This window comes from Megalobrama amblycephala, linkage group LG20 (genome assembly GCF_018812025.1).
Source record: "Megalobrama amblycephala isolate DHTTF-2021 linkage group LG20, ASM1881202v1, whole genome shotgun sequence".
Taxonomy (NCBI): Eukaryota; Metazoa; Chordata; class Actinopteri; order Cypriniformes; family Xenocyprididae; genus Megalobrama; species Megalobrama amblycephala.
In genome coordinates this window covers 29,251,539-29,278,071 of record NC_063063.1, presented here as the reverse complement: position 1 = coordinate 29,278,071, position 26,533 = coordinate 29,251,539, and the positions used below count along the sequence as shown (strand labels likewise).

At 36.6% G+C, this 26,533-nt stretch overlaps 1 protein-coding gene across 2 annotated transcripts in view; it reads left to right on the top strand.

Moving 5' to 3' along the window:
• The window catches only part of tcerg1l (transcription elongation regulator 1 like), a 107,846-nt gene that overhangs the window by 78,332 nt on the left and 2,981 nt on the right, over positions 1-26,533 (top strand). Inside the window, exons 6-14 of one of the 2 annotated variants that reach the window (XM_048171221.1) lie at positions 2,501-2,626; positions 7,797-7,879; positions 10,613-10,701; positions 16,729-16,871; positions 18,075-18,097; positions 18,299-18,374; positions 19,358-19,454; positions 19,659-19,748; positions 23,454-23,572. In XM_048171221.1, the coding sequence (XP_048027178.1) occupies positions 2,501-2,626; positions 7,797-7,879; positions 10,613-10,701; positions 16,729-16,871; positions 18,075-18,097; positions 18,299-18,374; positions 19,358-19,454; positions 19,659-19,728 (707 nt within the window). In that variant the 3' untranslated portion in view covers positions 19,729-19,748; positions 23,454-23,572. Of the gene's footprint in view, positions 1-2,500; positions 2,627-7,796; positions 7,880-10,612; positions 10,702-16,728; positions 16,872-18,074; positions 18,098-18,298; positions 18,375-19,357; positions 19,455-19,658; positions 19,749-23,453; positions 23,573-26,533 lie in introns of those variants that run through there. The other variant, XM_048171220.1, reaches the window with a different exon arrangement.

Here is a 26,533-nt window from a genome sequence, read left to right as displayed (position 1 = left end):
TAACTGACAGGACACAACAGAGACTGATGCTGTGTCCCGATTCACATACTATCCATCCTAAATAGTATTTGAAATTAGAATTAGTGTGTCCCAAATTGTAGCACGTTGAAATGAGTATCCCAAAGATGCCCAGATGATTTACTATTTCCGGATAGAAGTGCAGATCCATGCACAATCTAAAGGCTAATATTGACCACAACTCATTGCGCATGGACGAGGATTTGATTAGAACTACAAATGGCAGATGTGCGAGACAGACGATTGGGTTTGAGTGATTAATAATCAGAAATCACAAAACCAGTGCATACTTTTAGAGCATAGTATAAGTAGGCGAATTTGGATGCAGGAGCATATTCTTTCATAATGAAGTGAGGTTCCAGAGTCAGAAGTATTAACAAATGCAATGATTTATTCTAAACTGCTACATTTAACTTTACATTTGAACTTCCCAAACAAAGCATCATTTTATATATATATATATATATATATATATATATATATATATATATATATATATATATATACAGTACAGTCCAAAAGTTTGGAACCACTAAGATTTTTAATGTTTTTAAAAGAAGTTTCGTCTGCTCACCAAGGCTACATTTATTTAATTAAAAATACAGTAAAAAACAGTAATATTGTGAAATATTATTACAATTTAAAGTAACTGTGTACTATTTTAATATATTTGACAAAGTAATTTATTCCTGTGATGCAAAGCTGAATTTTCAGCATCGTTACTCCCGTCTTCAGTGTCACATGATCCTTCAGAAATCATTCTAATATGCTGATTTGCTGCTCAATAAACATTTATGATTATTTTCAATGTTGAAAACAGTTGTGTACTTTTTTTTTTCAGGATTCCTTGATGAATAGAAAGTTCAAAAGAACAGCATTTATCTGAAATACAAAGCTTCTGTAGCATTATACACTACCGTTCAAAAGTTTGGGGTCAGTAAGAATTTTTATTTTTATTTTTTTGAAAAGAAATTAAAGAAATGAATACTTTTATTCAGCAAGGATGCATTAAATCAATCAAAAGTGGCAGTAAAGACATTTATAATGTTACAAAAGATTAGATTTCAGATAAACACTGTTCTTTTGAACTTTCTATTCATCAAATAATCCTGAAAAAAAATATTGTACACAAATATTTTGTACAATTGTACACATAAATGTTTCTTGAGCAGCAGATCAGCATATATATATATATATATATATATATATATATATATATATATATATATATATATATATATATATATATACGTCTGGTTTACGTCTTGCAATTGCACAGTTGCAAGTTATAAAGTCAGAATTGTGAGATATAAACTCGCAATTCTGAGAAAAAAAGTCAGTCTTTTTTGCCCAGAACTGGGAGACTCAATTGTAAGTTTATACTGTATCTCGCAATTATGATAATTATTTTTTTATTTGCATTTTTATTGTTTTATATATTTTATTTTAATATTTTGATCTATTTTAGTATTTTTTTTTTTTTTTCAATTTACATTATAACACTGGTTCATTCTTAATTTGCGGTTCAAAAAGGCAACTACAGAAAGAGAAAGGGCAACGTCATTTACAATCCCGATAGCTTGATAACTTCAACCGATTTTGTGAAGCAGAACATCACAAATGCTTTAAAAATGCATCTGCTTTCGCTCTTGGAAATGGCACATACATATTCAACCTGACAATCTGTCAACCCCTCTGGATTTCAGCAATGCCCAGCCCAGAGCTGAAGCCAAATGTAATTAACCTTTATGAAGAAGCAGAGTCTGTTGAGCAGAATTCGGACAGACGCTAGAAAATTAAAGGTTAAATATGGCCTGGTTGATGAGAAAGAGCCTCGAGGCTCCTCCAACATTTTCAGTGTTTAACCAGTGAGAGCAACTTTTGATTGAAGCTTTGATGAATTTAATGAGTTAGAATGTAAAATTAAACATTCTTTTGATTCCCAATGATGAAGGCAATGCTGATGTCAATCTAAGGAGTGATTAGTCCTCCTGTAGGTTTGTTTATGACAGGTTTGAGATTTGGGAATAGAATCCATAGCCTTATTAGCTTGTGGAAAACGGATAGCCAGACTGAGTTGTACTGCATAATGTTTGTGTATTTTGCAGTGTCCTTGGCATCATCTCTCTAATAGTATTACTTTTCACAGTTGGTCACGTTAAATAGGAAATAACATGGCTTAAAGCAATCCCTGCTGTAAAAACAGCTTATTTCAGCTTAAGCTGGTCAAGTTGGTTTTTAAACCATTGATTTTTTTCTTTTTTCTTGACCGAGATAATGGAAAGCAGCACCACCAACTGGTAATCTAGTATATCAACACTGGAGCAACTGAAAAGCACATAAAATCACCTTAAGTTGGTTTTAGTTGAATTGAATTTAGGGCTTGCCAGTCAGTTTTATCTGTCTTTCTCTCTCTCTCTTAATATGTCTCTGTGGTTCATGCATGGTAAAATCTACTTCCATGTTCCATGTTGGCATACAGGAACACGTAGCAGCTGGGAGGGCTTGCTGGGACCCGTCCTTCCCTCTCAGATCACCGCAGTAACATCACTCTCTGCTCCTGGAGTGACCCTACTCACTGGAAACTGGAAGAAGCAAAGGGCAGCAGGTGAGACAACACACATACTTTCTTAAGGGATAGTTCACCTTAAAATAAAATTGTATGATATCATTTACTCGCCAAAACCTGTGTTTCTTTCTTCTGTTGAACACAAAATAAGATATTTTGAAGAATGTTGATAACCAGACAGTTGACGTTAACCATTGACTTTCATAGCAGGAAAAATAAAATACTATGGAAGTAAATCGGATTTGGAACAACTGGAGGGTGAGTAAATGATGACAGAATTTTCATTTTTGGGTGAATTATCACTAGCATTCCCACAGTTGCATTTCCATGCCAATGGAATTGTATGCCAAATAGGGTTGCCAGATCTGCATAACAAGACTAGCCCAAAGGCCAATCAAAAATAGCCCAAAAGTAGCCAAATGACAATATATCCCAAATATTAAAACTCAAAATATGCCATTCCATACCTAAAGTACATATTTTACAGTCACGGTTATGCAAATTGAAAACCTCTATATTATAGTGATCATAAACACAGTTCAAAGGCTCCATACTAGTGGCTTTGGTCACACTTTAGATTAGGGTCCATTTCTCACTATTAACTTACTATTAACTATGACTTTTGCCTCAATAAACTCATAATTACTGCTTATTAATAGCTAGTAAGGTAGTTTTTAAGTTTTAGTATTGGGTAGGATTATGGGATGTAGAATATGGTCATGGAGAATAATGCATTAATATGTGCTTTATAAGTAATAAACAGCCAATATACTAATAATTTGCATGCTAATAAACAACTAGTTAATAGTGAGAAATGGACCATAAACTAAAGTGTTACCGTGGCTATCCTTCACAAAACTTAACATCTAGCACAGTTTTATCATTGGTGTAATTTATGCTATATTAAAATGAGAAAAATAAAATGAAGTCTGCTGAGAATTCTGGGCCAAGAACAGTTTGTAATTGTGCCATGCCGAATCAAGCTCAAGTGGAAACAACTGGATCCATAGCGTAATGTTCTTAGGCATGACGGTGCATGGAAAAGAGGCTATTGTATTTGAAACAACATAGATCTGACTCTGAACACTTTAGCTAATAAAACTGATCATATTTGATATGCCCAGCAATGTTCAACCAACAACTTCTTACACTGTGAGTCTGTGCAGTTCTGCATTCTGTGTGTCGCATGTTTTAGACAGCAGCCTTATGTTTATCGCAGCATAAGCAGCTTGTGATTCAACTAGTCGCCACACAGATATTCTTCTCCATTGTCTTCCGTCTACGTAAGACATCAGAGTGGAAGAGTGCCATGGAAGAAACAGATGAATGGTTTGTGTAGGCGTGGATGAGAGGTTTCCCGTCAACGCTTCGAGCGTAACGATGATGACTGATATAAATCAAACAGAATCTTTATTCAGCCTTTATTGCAAAGCAGTTGCTTGTTGTAATACAAAGAGTTGCTATGGGGCCAGAACAGTTTCATCCAAGTTTAATCGGAATTTGTCAGTGCTAGTTGTTTTGTAGGAAATCCATTACTAGCCGTGTCCCCCTTGTGCCACTGTAATACACACACTACTGCTCAAAAGTAAAAGAGTGTTTTTTGAAAGAAAAGCAAGAATAAATTCAAGGATTAGTTCACTTCAGAATTCAAATTTCCTGATAATTTACTCACCATCATGTCATACAAGATGTTCATGTCTTTCTTTCTTCAGTCGAAAAGAAATGAAGGTTTTTGAGGAAAACATTCCAGGATTGTTCTCCATATAGTGGACTTCAACAGGGTTCAACGGGTTGAAGGTCCAAATTGCAGTTTCAACGCAGCTTCAAAGGGCTCTACACGAGGAATAAGGGTTTTATCTAGCAATCAATCTGTCATTTAAAAAAAATAAAAATAAAAATGTATATACTTTTTAACCACAAATGCTCGTCTTGCACTGTTCTGCTATCCGCCACGCATTACGTTAGAAAGGTCACGCGTAATGCGTGTAGGGTGAAAAAATTCCATCTAATTTTTTACTCCAACTTCAAAACCGTCCGACATCGTTGTTTTACCTTTTTTTTGTAAGGGCTGTTTGACTTAGTCTTTGCACGTTCGCTTTGTAGACACTGGATTTGTACTTTCATCTACGTCATGCGTGACCTTTCCAACGTGATTACATAATGTGTGCTGGATCGCAGAGTTAGTCTAAGATGAATATTTGTGGTTAAAAAGTATATAAATTCTTATTTTTATTTTTGTTTTAAGAAAATTACCAATCGCTTCCCTAGATAAGACTCTTATTCCTCATCTGGGATCATGTAAAGCTCTTTGAAGCTGCATTGAAACTGCAATTTGGACCTTCAACCCATTGAACCCCAATGAAGTCCACTATATGGAGAAGAATCCTGGAATGTTTTCCTCAAAAACCTTTATTTCATTTCGACTGAAGAAAGAAAGACATGAACATCTTGGATGACATGATGGGGGTGAGTAAATTATCAGGAAGTTTTCATTCAGAAGTGAACTAATCCTTTAAATTGAGTGTTTCCACAAATTATTTAGCAGCACCACTATTTTTAACATTGATAGTGATCATATAATTTATTCACATGAATAAATTACATTTTATAATATATTACATTTGAAAACAGTTATTTTCTTAAATTGTAAGAATATTTCAAAATATCACTGTATTTCTGTACATGTGATCAAATAAATGCAGCCTTGGTGAGTATTCTTTAAAACATTAAAACATTCATTAAAACTTCTTACCGACCCCAAAATTTTGAACTGTATTTTATGCTAAATGTATGTTGTTTATATGACCAATCTGTAATACAGTCCTTCTAAAAACAATCCATGTTTTAAAGGAATATTTCACCCATATATTAAAGGGTTAGTTCACCCAAAAATGAAAATTATGTCATTAATGACTCACCCTCATGTCGTTCCAAACCCGTAAGACCTCCGTTCATCTTCGGAACACAATTTCAATGGAATTCAATGGAATCAGTTCAATGGAATCAATTCAATGGAAAGGATTCTGGAAGAGAATACAATGCTGAATAAAGTCGTAGTTTTTGTTATATTTGGACCAAAATGTATTTTCGATGCTTAAACAAACTATAACTGACCCTCAGATGTCACATGGACTACTTTGATGATGTTTTTATTACCTTTCTGGACATGGACAGTATATCGTACAAACACTTTCAATGGAGGGACAGAAAGCTCTCGGACTAAATCTAAAATATCTTAAACTGTGTTCTGAAGATGAATGAAGGTCTTACGGGTTTGGAACGACATGAGGGTGAGTCGTTAATGACATAATTTTCATTTCTGGGTGAACTAACCCTTTAACATTTCATCATTTACTCTCCCAAGATTTGTCTGTCAAATATTAGAATGAATGTCCAAGCCTCTCTTTTATATAAAATTAAAGTAGATGATGGTTTAAACTGTAGATCTTAAAAAGTACAAAAGGCAAGTCCATATGACTGATGCACTTTATTCAATTCTTCAAAGTCATTTGATGCCTTTGTGTGAGGAAAATATTGAAATTTAAGTAATTATTCTCTTTCTCAAATCTCATTTGTCTTTGCATTTTTCAAATATACATTTTTTTTTTTTTTGTAATATATGCTGATATGCCATCAGAATTAATTGTATGCATGCTTTTAACTTGACTTTATAAATATATGTAGAATGAAGACAACCTTTAGCAATCCCCATTCACACCTCTCCACAGGATCTATTTCTCCCTGACGTTTCTTTGTTGTTTTATCCTAAGCTTCTGAATTCAGTATGCACCCTGTTTGAGATTAATTTCATGCAGGACAAAAGATCAAGCAGCGCATTTGATTTCCACTCCACCTTATGCTTGCCACATATAATTTCATTCCTTTCCATGGAGATAAAGTGAAAATTATTTTTGGGGCAGACTTAGTTTGAGTGCGTTCAAACTATCTAAGTGACTGAAGTTGTAGAGTATAATGATTCTACCATTACTGACAGTCTCACTGTGTTGTTTTCTTATTGATTTGCCTGCCAGCTGTTATGTGGTTGTTGTAATAAGATTTACGCTTATCAATTGCTCTTCAGAATGTTGCAATGTCTTTTGATAACTTTTTGATGTTGCTTGTAATTTTTTTTAATACATTATTGATCTGAGTGTTCTGTCAATATTCATCAAGAGCAAACAGCATTTAATTGCTTGGACTGTATATTGCATATGAAAGTGAAAGTGACATGATGTGTTGCCAAGTATGGTGTCCCATAATTCGTGCTCTGCATTTCACCCATTCAAGTACACACACACACAATGACAGTGAGTATTAAACACACACGCACGCACAAACACACACATACTTGTATATATGGTTTACTGGGATTCTCCATAGACGTAATGGTTTTTATACTGTACAAACTGTATATTCTATCCCCCTTCACTACCACAAGCCCTAAACCTACCCATCACAGGAAAAAAAAAAAAAAAAAAAAAAAAAAAAGCACAGTTTAGTAAGTTTTTTAAGCCTGAGGACACAGGAAGTAATACCCATGTTATTATACACATTTGTGTCCTCATAAACCATATATACAAGAATAAAATAAAAAACCTGTTTTGGACAATTTATAAGCCTTTTTAGTCGGTTGTCATAATATTTCACTATATAAGTGAGAATATTTGGCCCTCACAAGTAGAGCCAAATCTCTCTAATCAATAATTTATAGGTCACTAATCAGTTTTCATAATTAAATGCTTAATATTAAGTTAGAAAAATACAAAAAAACAAAAGCATTTTCACTAGTGGTGGAATTGCATGAGGAATAGGAATCAAGCAGAGCAAAATACTGTCATTTACACATATGAACATAACTATAATTAAACACATACATTTATTTATGCAAATGAAAGCACCCCTCTTTCTTTGATGATTGCTCAGCTTAAAATAGAAGACAGTGAAATACAGCTCTCAATATAAACTGATCTGCAGTGTTTTCATAATGGGATTTCATTGATGAATTTGGATGCTACACCATTTGATTAGTAGATGAAGTGATTATTTGAGTGCTTAATTAGAATCTCTGACATCCATTTAGAGGGAATTGTCTTTTACTCTTTTTATTTGAACTATATTTACCATTGATGAGGTGCTGATTGTTTGAAAAAACAATGTGGATTTGAAAAGGGGCAACAGGGGGATATTGAGCATTTATCTCTGTCCTCAGATAAGATGCTGGAATTAAAGAAGCCATCCTGCACAGACGCCTTAGTGCTCCGCCGCGCTCCAAACCCAGAGGCTAAAGCTGAGGTTTGTAATCTTTGTAATTCTCTCATTAGCTATTTGATTTTTAAACTAACATTATAGGCAACATCAACATAATTGCAATTGCCATTCAGTTCGTTTGTTGCCAGACCTTGATCCTCATGAAAATTGTTTTGGATTGTCTTAGAGGAAGAAAGAATATCGAACTGATTTGTGGAAAAGGTCACACTGTGGGCAGAATCAGATTTGGAGTCCAATTAAGATTGAGTTAATAATCGCTTTTGTTGAAGTCCTCTGTACCACAGTGTCCCCATAGGTGACGGCTTTTAAAATCTTCTCAGCCAGATTAATTAGTGAAATTCCCCCAGAACGGTAATTCATTTGACCGTAAAGAGTGTGCAAGACTGCAGCCCGACAGTATGTGGAGAATCAGTAATCTGCATGATTCGGTCGTGCGGGGACTGGGTAATTGGTTGTTTTCTGAGTGTATGTTCAAGGCTGAACGCATCTAGACCATTTATCAGGCTGATAATAAACACTATATTTTATTATTAACCTTGTAACCCATGTTTGGGGTGAGATAATTGTGATTCCCTTTGCTTGCATGATTAAAGATCAGAAAAAACACATGCACTTTGTTCCAAAACGCTGCTGCAAATGAACTGAAATGAGACTTGATTTCATAAGTGACTTTGAAAAAGCTGCATATACAGTGATGTTACTAAAAGAAAAAAAAAATATTATACTGTAATAAGCATAACAATAAATCAGTCACATAAATATTGGGTAAAATAATAAATTTTTTGATAACTTGCAGTACTGATTCAAGTAAGTATATTAAATTACATTACGCTTGCATGTTTTCACTGAGCTCTACATGATGCATTCTAGGATTGCAAATGTATGCTTGCAAATGAACATCAAATATCTGCCAGTCGGGTCAGAAAAATTTAAAGTTTTTGACTGTAGTAAAGCATAAAAATACCATAATACTGTATGTTTGCAGATGTTTAGGAAATATGCTAAGATCACATTCTTGTTTCTCCAAAAAACAAAGCTACAGCCAATTGCGTTCAAATGTGCGTTCCGTGTCGGAATGTCTGTTTTTGTTTTAGTCTGTGTGATCCCGCCCACTGCCAATTTAACCAATAGTATTTCGACACCCCGGATTGCCAAATCATTGCAACCATGGAAGCCTGCAAACAAACTAGCTCAGAGATTGCAGATTCTACCTGACCTAAAAAGCCTCGGCATCCATCTAAAAATCTCTATGAACAGGAGCATATTGAAATGCGGATAAATCAACTCATCAGTTTACGGTGTGTGTTAAGTCTCCTTGCCTTCCATTGTCAATTGCGCTCGCTCCTGTTGCGTGTACTCAATCTGGCAAGCCGCGTGAGTGTTGAGTCTGAGGAGGAGGGGGCGGGGCAAACAACTCTCTCCAATATTTTGAATTTGGACTGCAGTACCCATTTCAACCACTAGCTGTCAATATTACTACTGCAGATATTTTTTTGTGTTTTAAGCATGAATTTGCTTAATTTTGAAAACATTTCAGAAAACAAGACTTGGCTTCTCCAGTAAATGTATCTTGATTTAAGAACGTTTAGATATTTGTACTGGAAAACAAGACAAAAATACTTGAGGAAGAACATCATTTCTTTGCAGTGTATAGATTCAGAATGTGACCTCTGATAAAATTCACAAAAATGATGGACTTCTTAAAGTCCGTGTCATCATGAATTTTTCTTTCTTAATACACATTAATTGATTTTCTGTGCGTGATTGATTGGTGCAATTGTAAATAATCTTTAATTTTTTTCGTTCTGTTTTACTTAAATGTCACATTACGCAGTAAAATAACTTGTGAATGCTGTTTGCTGTTGACTTAAAGGGTCAGTTCACCCAAAAATGAGAAATAATGTCATTAATTACTCACCCTCATGTCGTTCTACACCCGTTAGACCTTCGTTCATCTTCGGAACACAAATTAAGATATTTTTGATGAAATCCGATGGCTCAGTGAGGCCTGCATTTAGTACCTTTATGGATCTCCAGATCCATAAAGGTACTAAAACCATATTTAATATTATAAAGAGGCAAGAATACTTTTTGTGCACCAAAAAAACTAAATAACTTTTCAACAATATCTAGTGATGGGTTATTTCAAAACACTGCTTCTGAGCTTTACGAATCTTTTGTTTCGAATTAGTGATTCAGATCTCCTATCAAACGGCTAAAATGCTGAAATCACGTGACTTTGGCGCTCCGAACCAGTGATTCGATTCGTAAGGCTTCCGAAGCAGTGTTTTGAAATCGCCCATCACTACATATTGTTGAAAAGTCATTAGTTTTTTTGGTGCACAAAAAGTATTCTTGTTGCTTTATAATATTAAGATAGAACCACTGAACTCACATTAACTGTTTTAAATATGTTTTTAGTACCTTTATGGATCTTGAGAGGTTCAGTGGCTTTGTTCTCAATGCAGGCCTCACTGAGCCATTGGATTTCATCAAAAATATCTTAATTTGTGTTTCGAAGATGAACAAAGGTCTTACAGGTGTAGAACGACATGAGGGTGAGTAATAAATGACATTATTTTCATTTTTGGGTGAACTAACCCTTTAAGCATGCCTCTTTCTCAGACTTCGGCCCTAATCATATCCTAAATCCTGTAAAAAGACTCTCATGGCAATTTAGGCCACTCAGACAGCATATGCCCTTTATGTCATGCTACTATATCATTTCTGTTTGTTTGTGTGTGTGTTTGTGTCCAGGATGAGCCTTTTAAAGTCAGTATGGACGAGGACAGCTTGCCCAAAGACAAGCGGCCAGTTGCATCCACGCCTATACCTGGATCACCATGGTAACTACCCGTTTTGTCTGCACAGATATGGTTCACCATCAATCTGATGCATTTTTATTGATAATAAATGACTCTCTGCATGCAAGATAATGACCGGTCGATTGTTCTTTCGCAATTGTCTCTGTGTCAACCTGCACTTTAAAATGCCACTATTGTAAGTGCAGTGTTTTTCTCCTGTGTTTTGGAATACTTTAATAGCCATTTTGTTCTTATATAGTGATATAAAGATGTTTGTTTTATCTCCTCTCATTCTGTCATAAATGTCAGCAGCTTTAGTACCATTTAAATGATGCATGCTGCTGACAGTAATACATGCTTGAATAAAATACAGCAGTGCACATGGCAAAGTTCCAGCACTAAACAGATGCTGTGACATCCAATCGAAAACCTGCATTAGGACAATGTGTTATGCAAGACTTCCATTTTTCTCTGCCAAAACAGTGTGGGCTTTCCTTCCCTGCAAACAAACACACAGACATTTTTGAAACCCAGCAGGCGTCATGGCTTATCGCATTCAGCTTTTGTTGACATACACGAACTGGCTTCACTGGTAAATCTTTGCTTTTAACATGTGGTTGATGAGACCAGCTTTGCAGATTTGGAGCTTTTGTGTGATAATCCAGATATAGATGTGGATTAGATTCCTATGGTACATAAAAACCCATTCAGTCTAGACTCAAAGGAAAGATCAAATGAGATCTTTTTTGTGTCTCAAATGTCTCTGCTTGACAGAAATTAAATGTGCAAACAAATTATTGCTTCTCTGGCTTTTTGCTAGAGTTCTAGAAAAGACCTGTATAATGTTTTAAACTATATAAATATAGAGTTTCTGATCTAATTTGAGTCTGATTCAAAAGTTCTCAATTCAATTTCGATTTGATTCAGTTCTGATTCATTTGGGCAATGATCATTTTGTTTACATATGAAAGAAATCTTAAAAAAGAAATCTTTCTGTAAATTAAAGAACTGGTTCATAAGTGTTTGGTTCACAAAAATTGTAGCCTACTGGTTGCTGTATGGCTGCTGTATACTATATACCTACTGCAAAAAAGTACCTGGATGACGTACTATTTCCGGCAGGATTCTGAAGTGTGCATACGATGGACACTTTACTGCTAGGTCACATGATAATGACAACATGGCGAATGTAGTACATCTGGGGCCGTATTCATAAAACATCTTAAAGATCTTTCCGTCCTAAGTCTAAGAGTATTTCACAAAGCATTTTAGTGTTAAAACTAGCTCCTAAATCTGTGAAAAGTTAGGAGTAGTCAAGAGGACTCCTAAGTCACTAAGACCAAATCACAAACAATCCTAAAATGGCTGTTGCTGGTGATCCGCCTCAGCAGTCCGCCCAAGGACACCGTACACCATTGAGACACCATTGAGATTTTAATCTGTGATGACATAACATAAAGGTTAATTTATGTACAGGCAAAATGCATTGAATAATGGAGAATAAAACATTGCAGTCAAGTTATAAATAATATCCTAACATCTGCGCCAGGCAGCTTGTGTGATCTGAGTTCGAGTTCCAGCTTGTGGCCTTTCCCGATCCCCACTTTCTCTCTCCCACTTCGCTTCCTGTCTATTCACTGTCCTATCATAATAAAAAGGCAAAAACGCCCCAAAAAATCTTTGAAAATAAATAAATAATTAATTAAATAAAAAAGAAAATAATGTCAGATTTCCTGTGGTAGTTGTTTTCACGAGTTTGCACTCGATCGAATCGAGTAAAAGAGTAAAATAAGCATATTTGGTGTGCCGACTGAGGGGATCGAGGGCTCCGAGCTCAGAATTTAGCCCAAAGAGTACTCCCCCATATCCCTGACTGGGAATAGGAACCAGCCAAGAGTGAGAGTCTGGGTGGTGGAGGGATGCAGAAAACTGTCGAGGCAACAGGTGAGTCGGCATTTGCCTCATCTAGAGCTGATTGGATAGACCGTTTGAATGTGCTCCTCCTGAACTTTGTTTATAAAACATCATTTGTCGCTTGAATTCTGCAATCTCTCGAGATGCAGACATATAAGAGGCTGACAATTAGCTGAACATAAACTGGTTTAATTAGTGACACTTACGGTGCGTTCCAAACGGGATATATCGCCCTCCGAAGGGCACTTCGGAGTGAAAATAATCATGGCCGCCATGTTGAAGCGTCGTTCCAAACCGAAGTGCTCAAAACTGGCCACTTCAAAGGGCCCTTCGGAATGAAGGATTCCGAAGGGTACAACTGATGGACACTTCGGGCCCCCATGATCCTTTGCACAGGGAAGTTGTTTGACGCCACAGAATGGGTACAGGAGGCTCGGAGTTAGATTTTGACTATAAATATATTTTTCTATAGTACTGTAATATTTAGACTTAGATTTGGTACATTATTATGGTCAAAACGACATTGTACTTCAACAAAAATACTTTACAGCTCCCTTTTTCAGTCCATTCAAATGTTTAAAATACATACAATATAGGCTACATGGTGCGATAAACCTAAAATAAATAAATAAATAAACTAACATTAAACAAAGGGCGCAGCTTGCACAATCTACTCCTCTTTTATTGTCTCGTTATGATGACGCAGAAGTGTGTTCCAAAAGAAGAGTTTTGTTGACCCCTACACCCTTCATCCCTTCGAAGCTCTCACTCCGGAGGGTAAACCCTCTGAAGGGATTAGGGCATAGGGATAAACCCTTCCGAATGGAACGCAGGGTCTGTCTACATTTTAAAATCTTTATTTGAATATGGCAACATTTTTATTTTAAAATCTTTATTTGTTCTACAATAATTCTATGATTAAATCACTGACAGAGACCCCTCCCCTATCAGCCAATCACTGTGTGCATAGTTAGTAAGCGTGTTGACATCGTCCATAGAAACGAGATCAACCCCGCCCTTTCTCTTATCTTAAGGTTTCTCTCTGTTTCTTAGTAAAAGTTGGTCTCAACAGCTTTGTGAATAGGTTTTAAAGGTGCCCTAGAATTAAATACTGAATTTATCTTGGCATAGTTGAATAACAAGAGTTCAGTACATGGAAAAGACATACACTGAGTTTCAAACTCCATTGTTTCCTCCTTCTTATATGAATCTCATTCGTTTAAAATACCTCCGAAGAACAGGCGAATCTCAACATAACACCGACTGTTACGTAACAGTCGGGGTGTACGCCCCCAATATTTGCATATGCCAGCCCATGATCGAGGGCAGCCAGTATTAACGTCTGGATCTGTGCACAGCTGAATCATCAGACTAGGTAAACAAACAAGAATAACAGCGAAAAATGGCAGATGGAGCAATAATAACTGACATGATCCATCATTACATTATATTTTTAGTGATATTTGTGAATTGTCTTTCTAAATGTTTCGTTAGCATGTTGCTAATGTACTGTTAAATGTGGTTAAAGTTACCATCGTTTCTTACAATTTCATTTTTAAACACTTGCAGTCTGTATAATTCATAAACACAACTTCATTCTTTATAAATCTCTCCAACAGTGTGTAATGTTAGCTTTAGCCACGCAGCATAGCCTCAAACTCATTCAGAATCAAATGTAATACATCCAAATAAATACTATACTTACATGATCCGATGTATGCAAGCAGCATGCATGACGAACATCTTGTAAAGATCCATTTTGAGGGTTATATTAGCTGTGTAAACTGTGTTTATGCTGTTCAAGGCAGTCGCGAGCTCCGGGGGAGGGGGAGCGCGAGAATTAAAGGGGCCGCAACCTATATATCGGTGCATAGTTAATGATGCCCCAAAATAGGCAGTTAAAAAAATAAATAAAAAAAATCTATAGGGTATTTTGAGCTGAAACTTCACAGACACATTCAGGGGACACCTTAGACTTATATTACATCTTTTAAAAAGAAGTTCTAGGGCACCTTTAAGAGGAAACTCTTTGCTAAGAACTTTTACTGCAATTTAGGAAAACTCTTAGTGGTAAGATCAAATGTTTTGTGAATACGGCCCCTGGATTACATTCCTACTATATAGAACATACTTTTCTAGTGGTCGCAAAGTAGTTACTTCTTCTAAATAAGTGGCACTACTTATGGTGCTTATTCTAAAAAAAAGTACCACCTCAAGAGAGTTTGCAATTTCAAAAGCAGCCTGTGTTTTTGAACTCAGAAGTACCAGTTCATAATAGTCATTTGTTTGCAAATCAGACTGTTCCTGCTGTTTGTTGTTGTTCTGCGTGGCACATGAGGACAACTCAGTAAAAATGTGTTTTTACTTTGTCTTTTTATATGACATCTTTTGCTTTGGACTGTAAATTCAGCAGCAGGGTCTGTCACCAATGATAAGCTATGCAGGAAACATTGGTATGAATAAATGATCAATCTTGGGATTTTAAAGGCTCGTTCACACCAAGAACAATGACAGTAACTATATTAGTGTCCACACCAATGCACATAACATTCTGTTTATTATAAGGGGGGCTGGAGTTTATCTTCTGCTGCGGTAAATGCTCTTTAAAGCAGGGTGGATTCTGACTGGATGTCAATTATCGTTCATTGGCCTGGGAAAAACAGTTACGTAAGACCTTGATTCATCATTGGAACATAAATTAAGATATTTTTGATGAAAACCAAGTGGAATATGACCCGTCCGTAGACAGCAGTATAATCAACACTTTCAAGGTCAAGAAAGGAATTAAAGACATCGTTAAAATAGTCGACGTGACTGCAGTGGTTCAACCTTAATTTTATGAAGCGACGAGACTACTTTTTGTGCGAAAAAACAAAACAAAAATAATGACTTTATTCAACAATCTCTTCTTCCCTGTCATTATCCTTACGTAGTTGCTGGCTCAGTATTGGCCGATGCTGTTCACGTGAGCAGCACGACGCATGTGTGTGTGTGTGTGTGTAAAATATCTTACTTTGTGTTCCTAAGAGGAACAAAGGTCTTACGGGTGTAGAACGACATGAGGATGAGTATTAATGACAAAATTTCGAGGAACTAACCCTTTAAGAATCAAATGAAGAGCACAATTAATCAATGTATCATTGTGTCTTTTTTAGTTTAGGATAAACTTTGAGATTTATTGCTCCAATAAAATTGGATAGTGGCACAGAGTCACAGTGTTTTGCTTTTTTAAGAATTGACCTAGAAATAGATTATAGTTGTTCTGCATAGTAAGCTGGGACAGAAGTATTTTAGCATGGGAAAAATATTACACACATCAACCTCTGAGCAATAAAATGGTCTTTTGGGTAGAATAAAATTGGTGTCTAAATTTAATTTTGTAGTTATTGTTTTATATGGAGGTTGCATGGACATGATTTAAAATTTCAAGAATCCTTGCAAGGAAGGAAGCATGTGACTAGCGCCAACCATATGTTTGCACTATGAATAACTGCATATGAGCAGAGCGGATGCTCCATTTCAAAGATTTTTTAATATCACTGGGTCAGTTTTATGGTACAGGAAGGCACTGCTGATCTCCCTGATGCGATGGGGTAGCAAAATGAAATGTCAGGATTGGTTTGTCATGGTTGGCATGAGGTTGTATCAAATTACCTCACAGACTACTGCAGAATCCATGAATACTTTATCCGACATGCCCTGAATGAGGCCTGAAATGGGTCTAAAATTATCACTGTAAGGTATGAATATCTAGTGCGGAACGCCTGAAAAATTGGTCACTTTTGGATTTATGACTGTAATCTAAAATGTATAATAGGCTTGTAGATACTTGATTCTGGACATATTGTGGATTTTTAGCCGTGTAAAAAAAAATCTTGATAAAGGATGATTGTGGAAAAAGAAAAAGAAAAATAGTTGGTGAAGACAAAAATACACCAGAAATCTGAATCAAAGGGTGAAATTCTTCCCATCTCAGCTGTCATGTGTGACCCAGAATCATCTCTCTCTCTGGGTCGCTTTGGTCATGATGGGGGTGTTTTTCTTCATTGGCGTTTCTTAGTGAAAATACCCAAAAAAAAATGGAAAAAAAGGCTGTTGGGTTGTGTTTCTGTGTGTGTGTGTATGAGTACATGACAACATCTCTCTTTTCTCTAGGTGTGTGGTTTGGACAGGCGATGACAGGGTGTTCTTCTTCAATCCCACCATGCATTTGTCAGTATGGGAGAAACCAATGGATCTGAAAGACCGCGGAGACCTCAATCGAATCATCGAGGACCCGCCACATAAACGCAAGAAAGGTGAGACTCAATGATTCTGGACAGAAATAGCAAGACTATTCCGACATATCTAACATGATTTGGGACACATTAAGTCCAATTTTAGATACAATTTAGGATAGATAGTGTTCAAATTAGTATGCTGGCAGTGTGTCTTCTGACCTATTTAATGGTAAATGTATTTATAATTGAAATCCAGATGGCACAAACAAAGATATCTCATTTGAACTGTTTATATGACTGAATATAATTATCAGCAAGCATGAAATATAATCGAAACATCATCATCTTTAGAAACAATACATATAGAAACTGTTATGGAATATACTGTGTTAAAAACGTGATGCGTGAAACATATTTAATATGATTTCTAATTCATCTGAAAATGTTTACATTTTAGATGCTTTCAGGATGTTGATATTGTATGTTTCAGTGTGTATCCAAATGTAAGTAAACGTACGTGAGAACTGGAACTGCACTTATATCTGTACTCTACATTACCAAAAAATGTGAAATATTATTACAATTTAAAATCAGTTTTCTAATTGAATATATGTTAAATTGTAATTTATTCCTGTGATCAAAGCTGAATTTTCAGCATCATTACTCCAGTATTCAGTGTCACATGATGCTTCAGAAATCATTCTAATATGCTGATTTGCTGCCCCCCCCCCCAAATAAATAAATAAGTAAACAAATAAATAAATAAATCGTACTGATGCCAGACTTTTGAATGGTAGAGTACAGCACTTGCAAATACTAATGAGATCATGTTGGCAAGTCCTACTGTAGCCTCAAGGTAAGACTCATTTGGGTTCAGATTAAGTTGCTGAATCAGTGAAGTGTAACTCATGACTTTATGATATGAAATACAGGAGCACAGTCTGTGTAAAGGGATGAACTTGACTGAAAGTTTAATCCTCAGTGGGATAATGATGCTCAAGCAAAAGTTTAATACACACACCAAACTGCAGAACTGGTGTTCTCATGGATTACCTAAAAGCAGTAATCCAGTGAAGCGGCTCTGCAAATATTGAATTAGTCTGGATCTTGTCTGGAAGTTATTATACGGTTGGTTTGATTTCCCAGAAGGCTTTTCATCTTTATTGATTTAGTTTTATTGGCGTTTCATGGAGATTATCTATATTGATGACCTTAATCTATTTGGCGTCTACAATTTAAATATGTTCGTTCGAGTAAATTAGTTCTCATTGTACTTTTCAGATCAACAACCTGGCATGATCCAGGTAAATCAGTACAGAATCTCAAACAGCTGGTTTTGTGTCCATAAATAAAACTATATCAACATATTTTTTTACTAATTTGTGACTGTTTCTTTCGATAATCTGTTTATAGTTATGTTAAATCCAAATTACATTCTTAAATGCTTCTAAAGCTTATATACTTCTAATTATATACTTCTAAAGCTTGATTTGTTCAATCAACAGACGACGGCTCAAATTCTGCTGACGATGATGATGACGACGATGAAGAGGAACGTAGTTCAAAGACCAAGCGCTACAAGTAAGTTGGGTCGAGCCATGTAAAATATGACAAGAGATCTATCCTGAGTTTGCTTTAATTGACGAAGAGGATCTCATGTCAGATGTGTTGTAAGTCACTCACCTTAATAATCGCAGCTCAACAGGAAGTCTTTGATTTTTGCTGGGCAACATCTGCACTCACAGCTTGATGCGAATTTCTCAATCTGTCTCTCTTGGTGATGATTTAAATTGAACAGTTGGGCGTTTGAAGTGTCCCCAAATGTCTGCGTAGAGACAAAAACACAACATTACACTTTACATTTCAAGAAGAGGTTTTGTTTACGCTGAGTATTTAATTTACGACAACCGTTTGAACTTGTTTTTGGAGACGTTCCCTGTGATTTGTAAAAAATGATATGAACAATATGTCATGACAACATATGTTTTTCCATTACTTAAACTCATCAAAATAATTTAACCAATTTCAAAACCAAATTCATACAAGATTAATCTAAGCAAGATTTTAAAAAAATGAGTTGAAATGACTTGTACAGCCAATTTGTTTACTTAAAAATTTAAGGCAGCAACTCAACATAAGTTTTTAAGCTGAATTACATTTTTTTTGTACATTTTATTGGCTGACTGTTTTGTTGATAGTTTTGAAAAACCATTTCTAAAAAAAATTACACGTAAGCACAATCTATGTTTGTTTAAATGAAACTTCAAACATTTAATCGTAAGCGTTTCAGATCAAAAGATGTCCAAACTTTGCAGTATGATAACATTTAATGATAGCAAAAGAGGCTGAAATGCTGAACTGACATGAATATTTAATTTACACAATATTTACTCCAAAAATATTAGAGGATTTTTGAGTGAGTTATCCATTGACAAGTCTTTGGTAAACACTTTTTCTTTTAATCAGCCATGCATGCATATCATAATAGTTTGGGCAGAATCAATGCAGTCTATTGGACATTAACAGCATTAAAGCTGTTGCATTTTGTCTCCATCACTTTAAAGACTGGACCATCCTGTTGAGTGTGATGAAGGAAAAAATGGATCATTACCACTGGAGCTGCGGATCAGCCATTTCAGAGACATGCTTCTGGAAAGAGGGGTGAGAAATTCATTAATTATGGTACAATAATGAAACTTTAGCCTTAAAGGAATAAAATAGATAAAGGTTAATCCAATAGTTCGCCCAAAAATGAAAATTCAGTGGGCCATGAAAATCTTACAGATGAAGCAGTTTGTAATGAAGTGGGTAATTGACATGCGCTTGTTCTGTGTGAGCGTCATTCATCCTGCGTATCTTGAACAGGTGTCTGCATTTTCCACCTGGGAGAAAGAGCTGCACAAAATTGTATTTGATCCACGGTACCTGTTGCTGAGTCCAGAGGAACGTAAACAGGTATGACACAAAGATTTCACATCAGCCTCAATCAACCTCATACATTAATAAAACTTCAAACTTCATTACCTCTACAATTCCACAGGCGTACAGTACCATCATAGTGGTTTTAAAGTACTAATAGTTGGTGGTAATGCCTAAGGTTTTGCATCAACTATATAAACTCTATTACATTATTGAGGATTATGACCACCTTGCTAATATTGTGTTGGTCCCCGTTTTGCTACCAAAACAGCCCTTACTCGTCGAGGCATGGACTCCACTAGACCCCTGAAGGTGTGCTGTGGTATCTGCACCAAGATATTAGCAGCAGATCCTTTAAGTCCTGTAAGTTGCGAGGTGGACTTGTTTGTCCAGCACATCCCACAGATACTCGACTGGATTGAGATCTGGGGAATTTGGAGGCCAAGTCAACACCTCAAACTCGTTGTTGTGCTCCTCAGACCATTCCTGAACCATTTTGGCTTTGTGACAGGGTGCATTATTCTGCTGAAAGAGGCCACAGCCACCAGAGAATTGGTTTCCATGAAAGGGTGTACATGGTCTGCAACAATGCTTAGGTAGGTGGTATGTGTCAAAGTGACAGGACCCAAGGTTTCCCAGCAGAACATTGCCTAAAGCATCACTCCATGGTCTAGTTCTGATGCCACTGTTGGCGCTTGCGGCGGTGGACAGGAGTCAGCATGGGCACCCTGACTGGTCTGCGGCTATGCAACCCCATACACAACAAACTGTGATGCACTGTGTATTCTGACACCTTTCTATCAGAACCAGCATTAACTTCTTGAGCAATTTGAGCTACAGTAGCTCGTCTGTTGGATCGGACCACACGGGCCAGCCTTCGCTCCCCACATGCATCAGTGAGCCTTGCCCGCCCATGACCCTGTCACCGGTTCACCACTGTTCCTTCCTTGGAGCACTTTTGATAGATACTGACCACTGCAGACTGGGAACACCCCACAAGAGCTGCAGTTTTGGAGATACTCTGACCTAGTCATCTAGCCATCACAATTTGGCCCTTGTCAAACTCACTCAAATCCTTATCCTTGCCCATTTTTCCTGCTTCTAACACATCAACTTTGAGGACAAAATGTTCACTTGCTGCCTAATATATTCCACCTACTAACAGGTGCCGTGATGAAGACATAATCAGTGTTATTCACTTCCCCTGTCAGTGGTCATAATGTTATGCCTGATTGGTGTATATTAAAAATGATTTGCACTATATATTATGGAAGGAAAATTTGACAACGGGCTGTTTAATTATTAGAAAACAATGCACAACAAGGTGGAAATGTGTACACGACATGAAGTGGATGCGCATTAGTGGATGTGCATTATTTTCTAATAATTCAACCACCCAGACTCAATTATTCCACTTATACTATGGTTACCTCAAGACATTGTTCAAATGCTGTATTTTAAGACATTTTTTAAGGTTTTTGTCCCTAAAAACCTCTTGTGTGTAGGACTAATTTCTTACACGTTTCATCCCAAGCCTCCGTTGCTAATTCCAAAACGTATGTGAATTACTTGAGTGTGTAATTACAAACCCAATTCCAAAAAAGTTGGGACACTGTACAAACTGTGAATAAAAACAAAATGCAATGATGTGGAAGTTTCAAATTTCAATATTTTATTCAGAATACAACATAGATGACATATCAAATGTTTAAACTGAGAAAATATATCATTTTAAGGGAAAAATAAGTTAAATTTCATGGCATCAGCACATCTCAAAAAAGTTGGGACAAGGCCATGTTTACCATTGTGTGGCATCCCCTCTTCTTTTTATAACAGTCTACAAACGTCTGGGGACTGAGGAGACAAGTTGCTCAAGTTTAGGAATAGGAATGTTGTCCCATTCTTGTCTAATACAGGCTTCTAGTTGCTCAACTATCTTTAGGTCTTCATTGTCGCATCTTCCTCTTTATGATGCGCCAAATGTTTTCTATGGCTGAAAGATCTGACTGCAGGCTGGCCATTTCAGTACCCGGATCCTTCTTCTACACAGCCATGATGTTGTAATTGATGCAGTATGTGGTCTGGCATTGTCATGTTGGAAAATGCAAGGTCTTCCCTGAAAGAGACGACGTCTGGATGGGAGCATATGTTGTTCTAGAACTTGGATGTACCTTTCAGCATTGATGGTGCCTTTCCAGATGTGTAAGCTGCCCATGCCACACGCACTCATGCAACCCCATACCATCAGAGATGCAGGCTTCTGAACTGAGCGCTGATAACAACTTGGGTTGTCCTTGTCCTCTTTAGTCCGGATGACATGGCGTCCCAGTTTTCCAAAAAGAACTTCAAATTTTGATTCGTCTGACCACAGAACAGTTTTCCACTTTGCCACAGTCCATTTTAAATGAACCTTGGCCCAGAGAAAACGCCTGCGCTTCTGGATCATGTTTAGATATGGCTTCTTTTTTGACCTATAGAGTTTTAGCCGGCAACGGCAAATGGCACGGTGGATTGTGTTCACTTCTGGAAGTATTCCTGAGCCCATATTGTGATTTCCATTACAGTAGCATTCCTGTATGTGATGCAGTGTCGTCTAAGGGCCCGAAGATCACGGGCATCCAGTATGGTTTTCCGGCCTTGACCCTTACGCACAGAGATTGTTCCAGATTCTCTGAATCTTTGGATGATATTATGCACTGTAGATGATGATAACTTCAAACTCTTTGCAGTTTTTCTCTGAGAAACTCCTTTCTGATATTGCTCCACTATTTTTCGCCGCAGCATTGGGGGAATTGGTGATCCTCTGCCCATCTTGACTTCTGAGAGACACTGCCACTCTGAGAGTCTCTTTTTATACCCAATCATGTTGCCAATTGACCTAATAAGTTGCAAATTGGTCCTCCAGCTGTTCCTTATATGAACATTTAACTTTTCCGGCCTCTTATTGCTACCTGTCCCAACTTTTTTGGAATGTGTAGCTCTCATGAAATCCAAAATGAGCCAATATTTGGCATGACATTTCAGAATGTCTCATTTTCAGCATTTGATATGTTATCTATATTCTATTGTGAATAAAATATAAGTTTATGAGATTTGTAAATTATTGCATTCCTTTTTTATTAACAATTTGTACAGTGTCCCAACTTTTTTGGAATCGGGTTTGTAATATTAATTAGTCTGTGCGTCACTCAACAGTGTTCGGCAGCAGAGTTTATACTAATAGAGAAACTGTAAGTTTATCTGCTTCAAAAACAGTGTCGTTATTACTTCGCTAGTGAGAAATGTCAAGTTACTAAACTATTTTACTGATAAAATTGTCAGAGCAGTGCTGCCAACACAGTTTTTGTCTGATTGTGTGTCCATACTGTAAGTGTGTGCGTTTGAGTGGGAGAAAAAAGTATGTGCTTTCTGTATGTAATAAAATTTCATTTTCTGGCAAAAAAATATGGAAATAATTTGATGTTTTTGTCCTAATGTACTGTATTTATGTTGTTGTGGGTTTTGGTTCTTTTGCTGTAGGCTCTAAGGACCTTTGAAATAACTGAAATCATTTGGCGAAGTGATATGAAGTCTGGAAATACTTTAGCTGTGCATTTCCCAGAAAATAACTGCACACCTTAGAACGTTCGTCAACCAATCAGATTCATGCATTCAACAGCCCTGTAGTATAAATAAACATTAAATTTATCTTTACATTTTAAAATATTTACTATATATATTTTTACTTATTTTTGCCCACAGATTTATGACCAGTTTGTCAAAGCAAGAATGAAAGAGGAGCACAGAGAGAAAAAATGCAAACTACAGCAAGCGAAAGAAGAATACAGAAAACTGCTGGAGGAGTCAAAAATCACAACCAGGTGAGCTTATAGAGTATATGAGATGAAATAAGTGTGACTGCTTTTGCTGATGCATTAATAAAACCATCTCTAGAGCGGATTATTCATTCAGCAAAGGTGCTAATATCTGATGGTCTTTGCAGTTTGTCCTTTTTTTTTTTTTTTAGTTTGTGTATTTGATTATAACCTTGTTTCTTATTAAAGATCTTCAAACATGTGAATTCAAACATGCCACAGGGATTAGCTCTTGGCTTGAAGTTTGTCTCTTTGCAGGTTGAACAGAGACTGCCTTTCGCTTTTACTCTATTCTTCGCCTGATTGATTTATAGTGAAAGGAATGGAAGAGACGTGAATCGAAGCACTAATATTAACACACTCACAGTTCCTGTCCTTGAAGCAAAACAATATGTTTTTAAGAAGAGATCATCTTAAATAATTAAAGGGTTAGTTCATACAAAAATGAAATTTCTGTCATTAAGTACTCACACTCATGTCGTTCCACACCCGTAAGACCTTTGTTCATCTTCGGAACACAAATTAAGATCATTTTGATGAAATTCTAGAGGTATATGACTCGTCCACAGCAATTTCATTACTTTTTGCACACATAAAGTATTCTTGTCGCTTCATAAAATTAAAGTTGAACCACTGCAGTCACGTGGACTGTTTTAACAAGGTCTTTAGTACCTTTCTGGACCTTGAAATTGGTGGTTAATTTGCTGTCTATGGACGAGTCAGACGAGTTCATCAAAAATATCTTAATTTGTGTTCCGAAGATGAATGAAGGTCTTATGGGTATGGAACGACATGAGGGTGAGTAATTAATGACAGAATTTTTATTTTTGGGTGAACTAACCCTTTAACCCTCTGGGGTCTGAGGCTGATTTTTATTGATTTAAAATTTCTAAGACACCTTTTGTTTAGGAAGGCCATATGTAAGGAAGCATAAATCTTCATGAACAATGCTGTGATTCACACCTGAGGAGATTAAGAACCTGCCCCTAATAATTAGCCATTCAGTGAGGAATGTGACTGAGTGAACTAAGAAAAAATGCAATGACAAAAGACATATCATTTTTTGTTTGTAGTTTATTTAGAATATAGTTAACTATATAAATGAGAGTCAAAGACACACGTTGACTACACAGTTATACCTGGAAATAAATCATGTTCAAAGATATATGTGAACATCACATACCTAGCATTTGGTGTTTCTGCACTGGAGGAAAAATAGATCTATGTATATGTTTGCATTAAACATTTCCTCAGCATGCTTTCATTGCAAGTTCTCACACAGTTCTCAGTGACATCGAACCAATGACCCAGAACACCCTAGCATAGGGTGCAACTGCAACTGTATACAAACCCGATTCCAAAAAATGTTGGGACACTGTACAAATTGTGAATAAAAAAAGGAATGCAATAATTTACAAATCTCATAAACTTATATTTTATTCACAATAGAATATAGATAACATATCAAATGTTGAAAGTGTGACATTTTGAAATGTCATGCCAAATATTGGCTCATTTTGGATTTCATGAGAGCTACACATTCCAAAAAAGTTGGGACAGGTAGCAATAAGAGGCCAGAAAAGTTAAAAGTACATATAAGTAAAAGCCGGAGGACCAATTTGCAACTTATTAGATCAATTGGCAGCATGATTGGGTATAAAAAGAGCCTCTCAGAGTGGCAGTGTCTCTCAGAAGTCAAGATGGGCAGAGGATCACCAATTCCCCCAATGCTGCGGCGAAAAATAGTGGAGCAATATCAGAAAGGAGTTTCTCAGAGAAAAAGAGTTTGAACTTATCATCATCTACAGTGCATAATATCATCCAAAGATTCAGAGAATCTGGAACAATCTCTGTGCGTAAGGGTCAAGGCCGGAAAACCATACTGGATGCCCGTGATCTTCGGGCCCTTAGACGGCACTGCATCACATACAGGAATGCTACTGTAATGGAAATCACAACATGGGCTCAGGAATACTTCCAGAAAACGGTGAACACAATCCACCGTGCCATTCGTCGTTGCCGGCTAAAACTCTATAGGTCAAAAAAGAAGCCATATCTAAACATGATCCAGACGCATTTTCTCTGGGCCAAGGCTCATTTAAAATGAACTGTGGCAAAGTGGAAAACTGTTCTGTGGTCAGACGAATCAAAATTTGAAGTTCTTTTTGGAAAACTGGGACGCCATGTCATCCAGACTAAAGAGGACAAGGACAACCCAAGTTGTTATCAGCGCTCAGTTCAGAAGCCTGCATCTCTGATGGTATGGGGTTGCATGAGTGAGGGAAGACCTTGCATTTTCCAACATGACAATGTCAGACCAAATACTGCATCAATTACAACATCATGGCTGCGTAGAAGAAGGATCCGGGTACTGAAATTGCCAGCCTGCAGTCAGATCTTTCAGCCATAGAAAACATTTGGTGCATCATAAAGAGGAAGATGCAACAAAGAAGACCTAAGACAGTTGAGCAACTAGAAGCCTGTATTAGACAAGAATGGGACAACATTCCTATTCCTAAACTTGAGCAACTTGTCTCCTCAGTCCCCAGACGTTTACAGACTGTTATAAAAAGAAGAGGGGATGCCACACAGTGGTAAACATGGCCTTGTCCCAACTTTTTTGAGATTTTTTGAAATGATACATTTTCTAAGTTTAAACATTTGATATGTCATCTATGTTGTATTCTGAATAAAATATTGAAATTTGAAACTTCCACATCATTGCATTCTGTTTTTATTCACAATTTGTACAGTGTCCCAACCTTTTTTGGAATCGGGTTTGTAGTTGTCTGCTTAGAAAACAACAGCAGTACCATAGCAATTATCTAGAAATCATCTAGTTATTATCTAGAACACACTGGCAACTGCATGGCTACAGTATGTGCTTAGAAAACCCTTGCAAAATCATAGAAATCGACTGGAAATGCACTAGTAAGCACCCAGAACACACTGACAACCACTAGATCT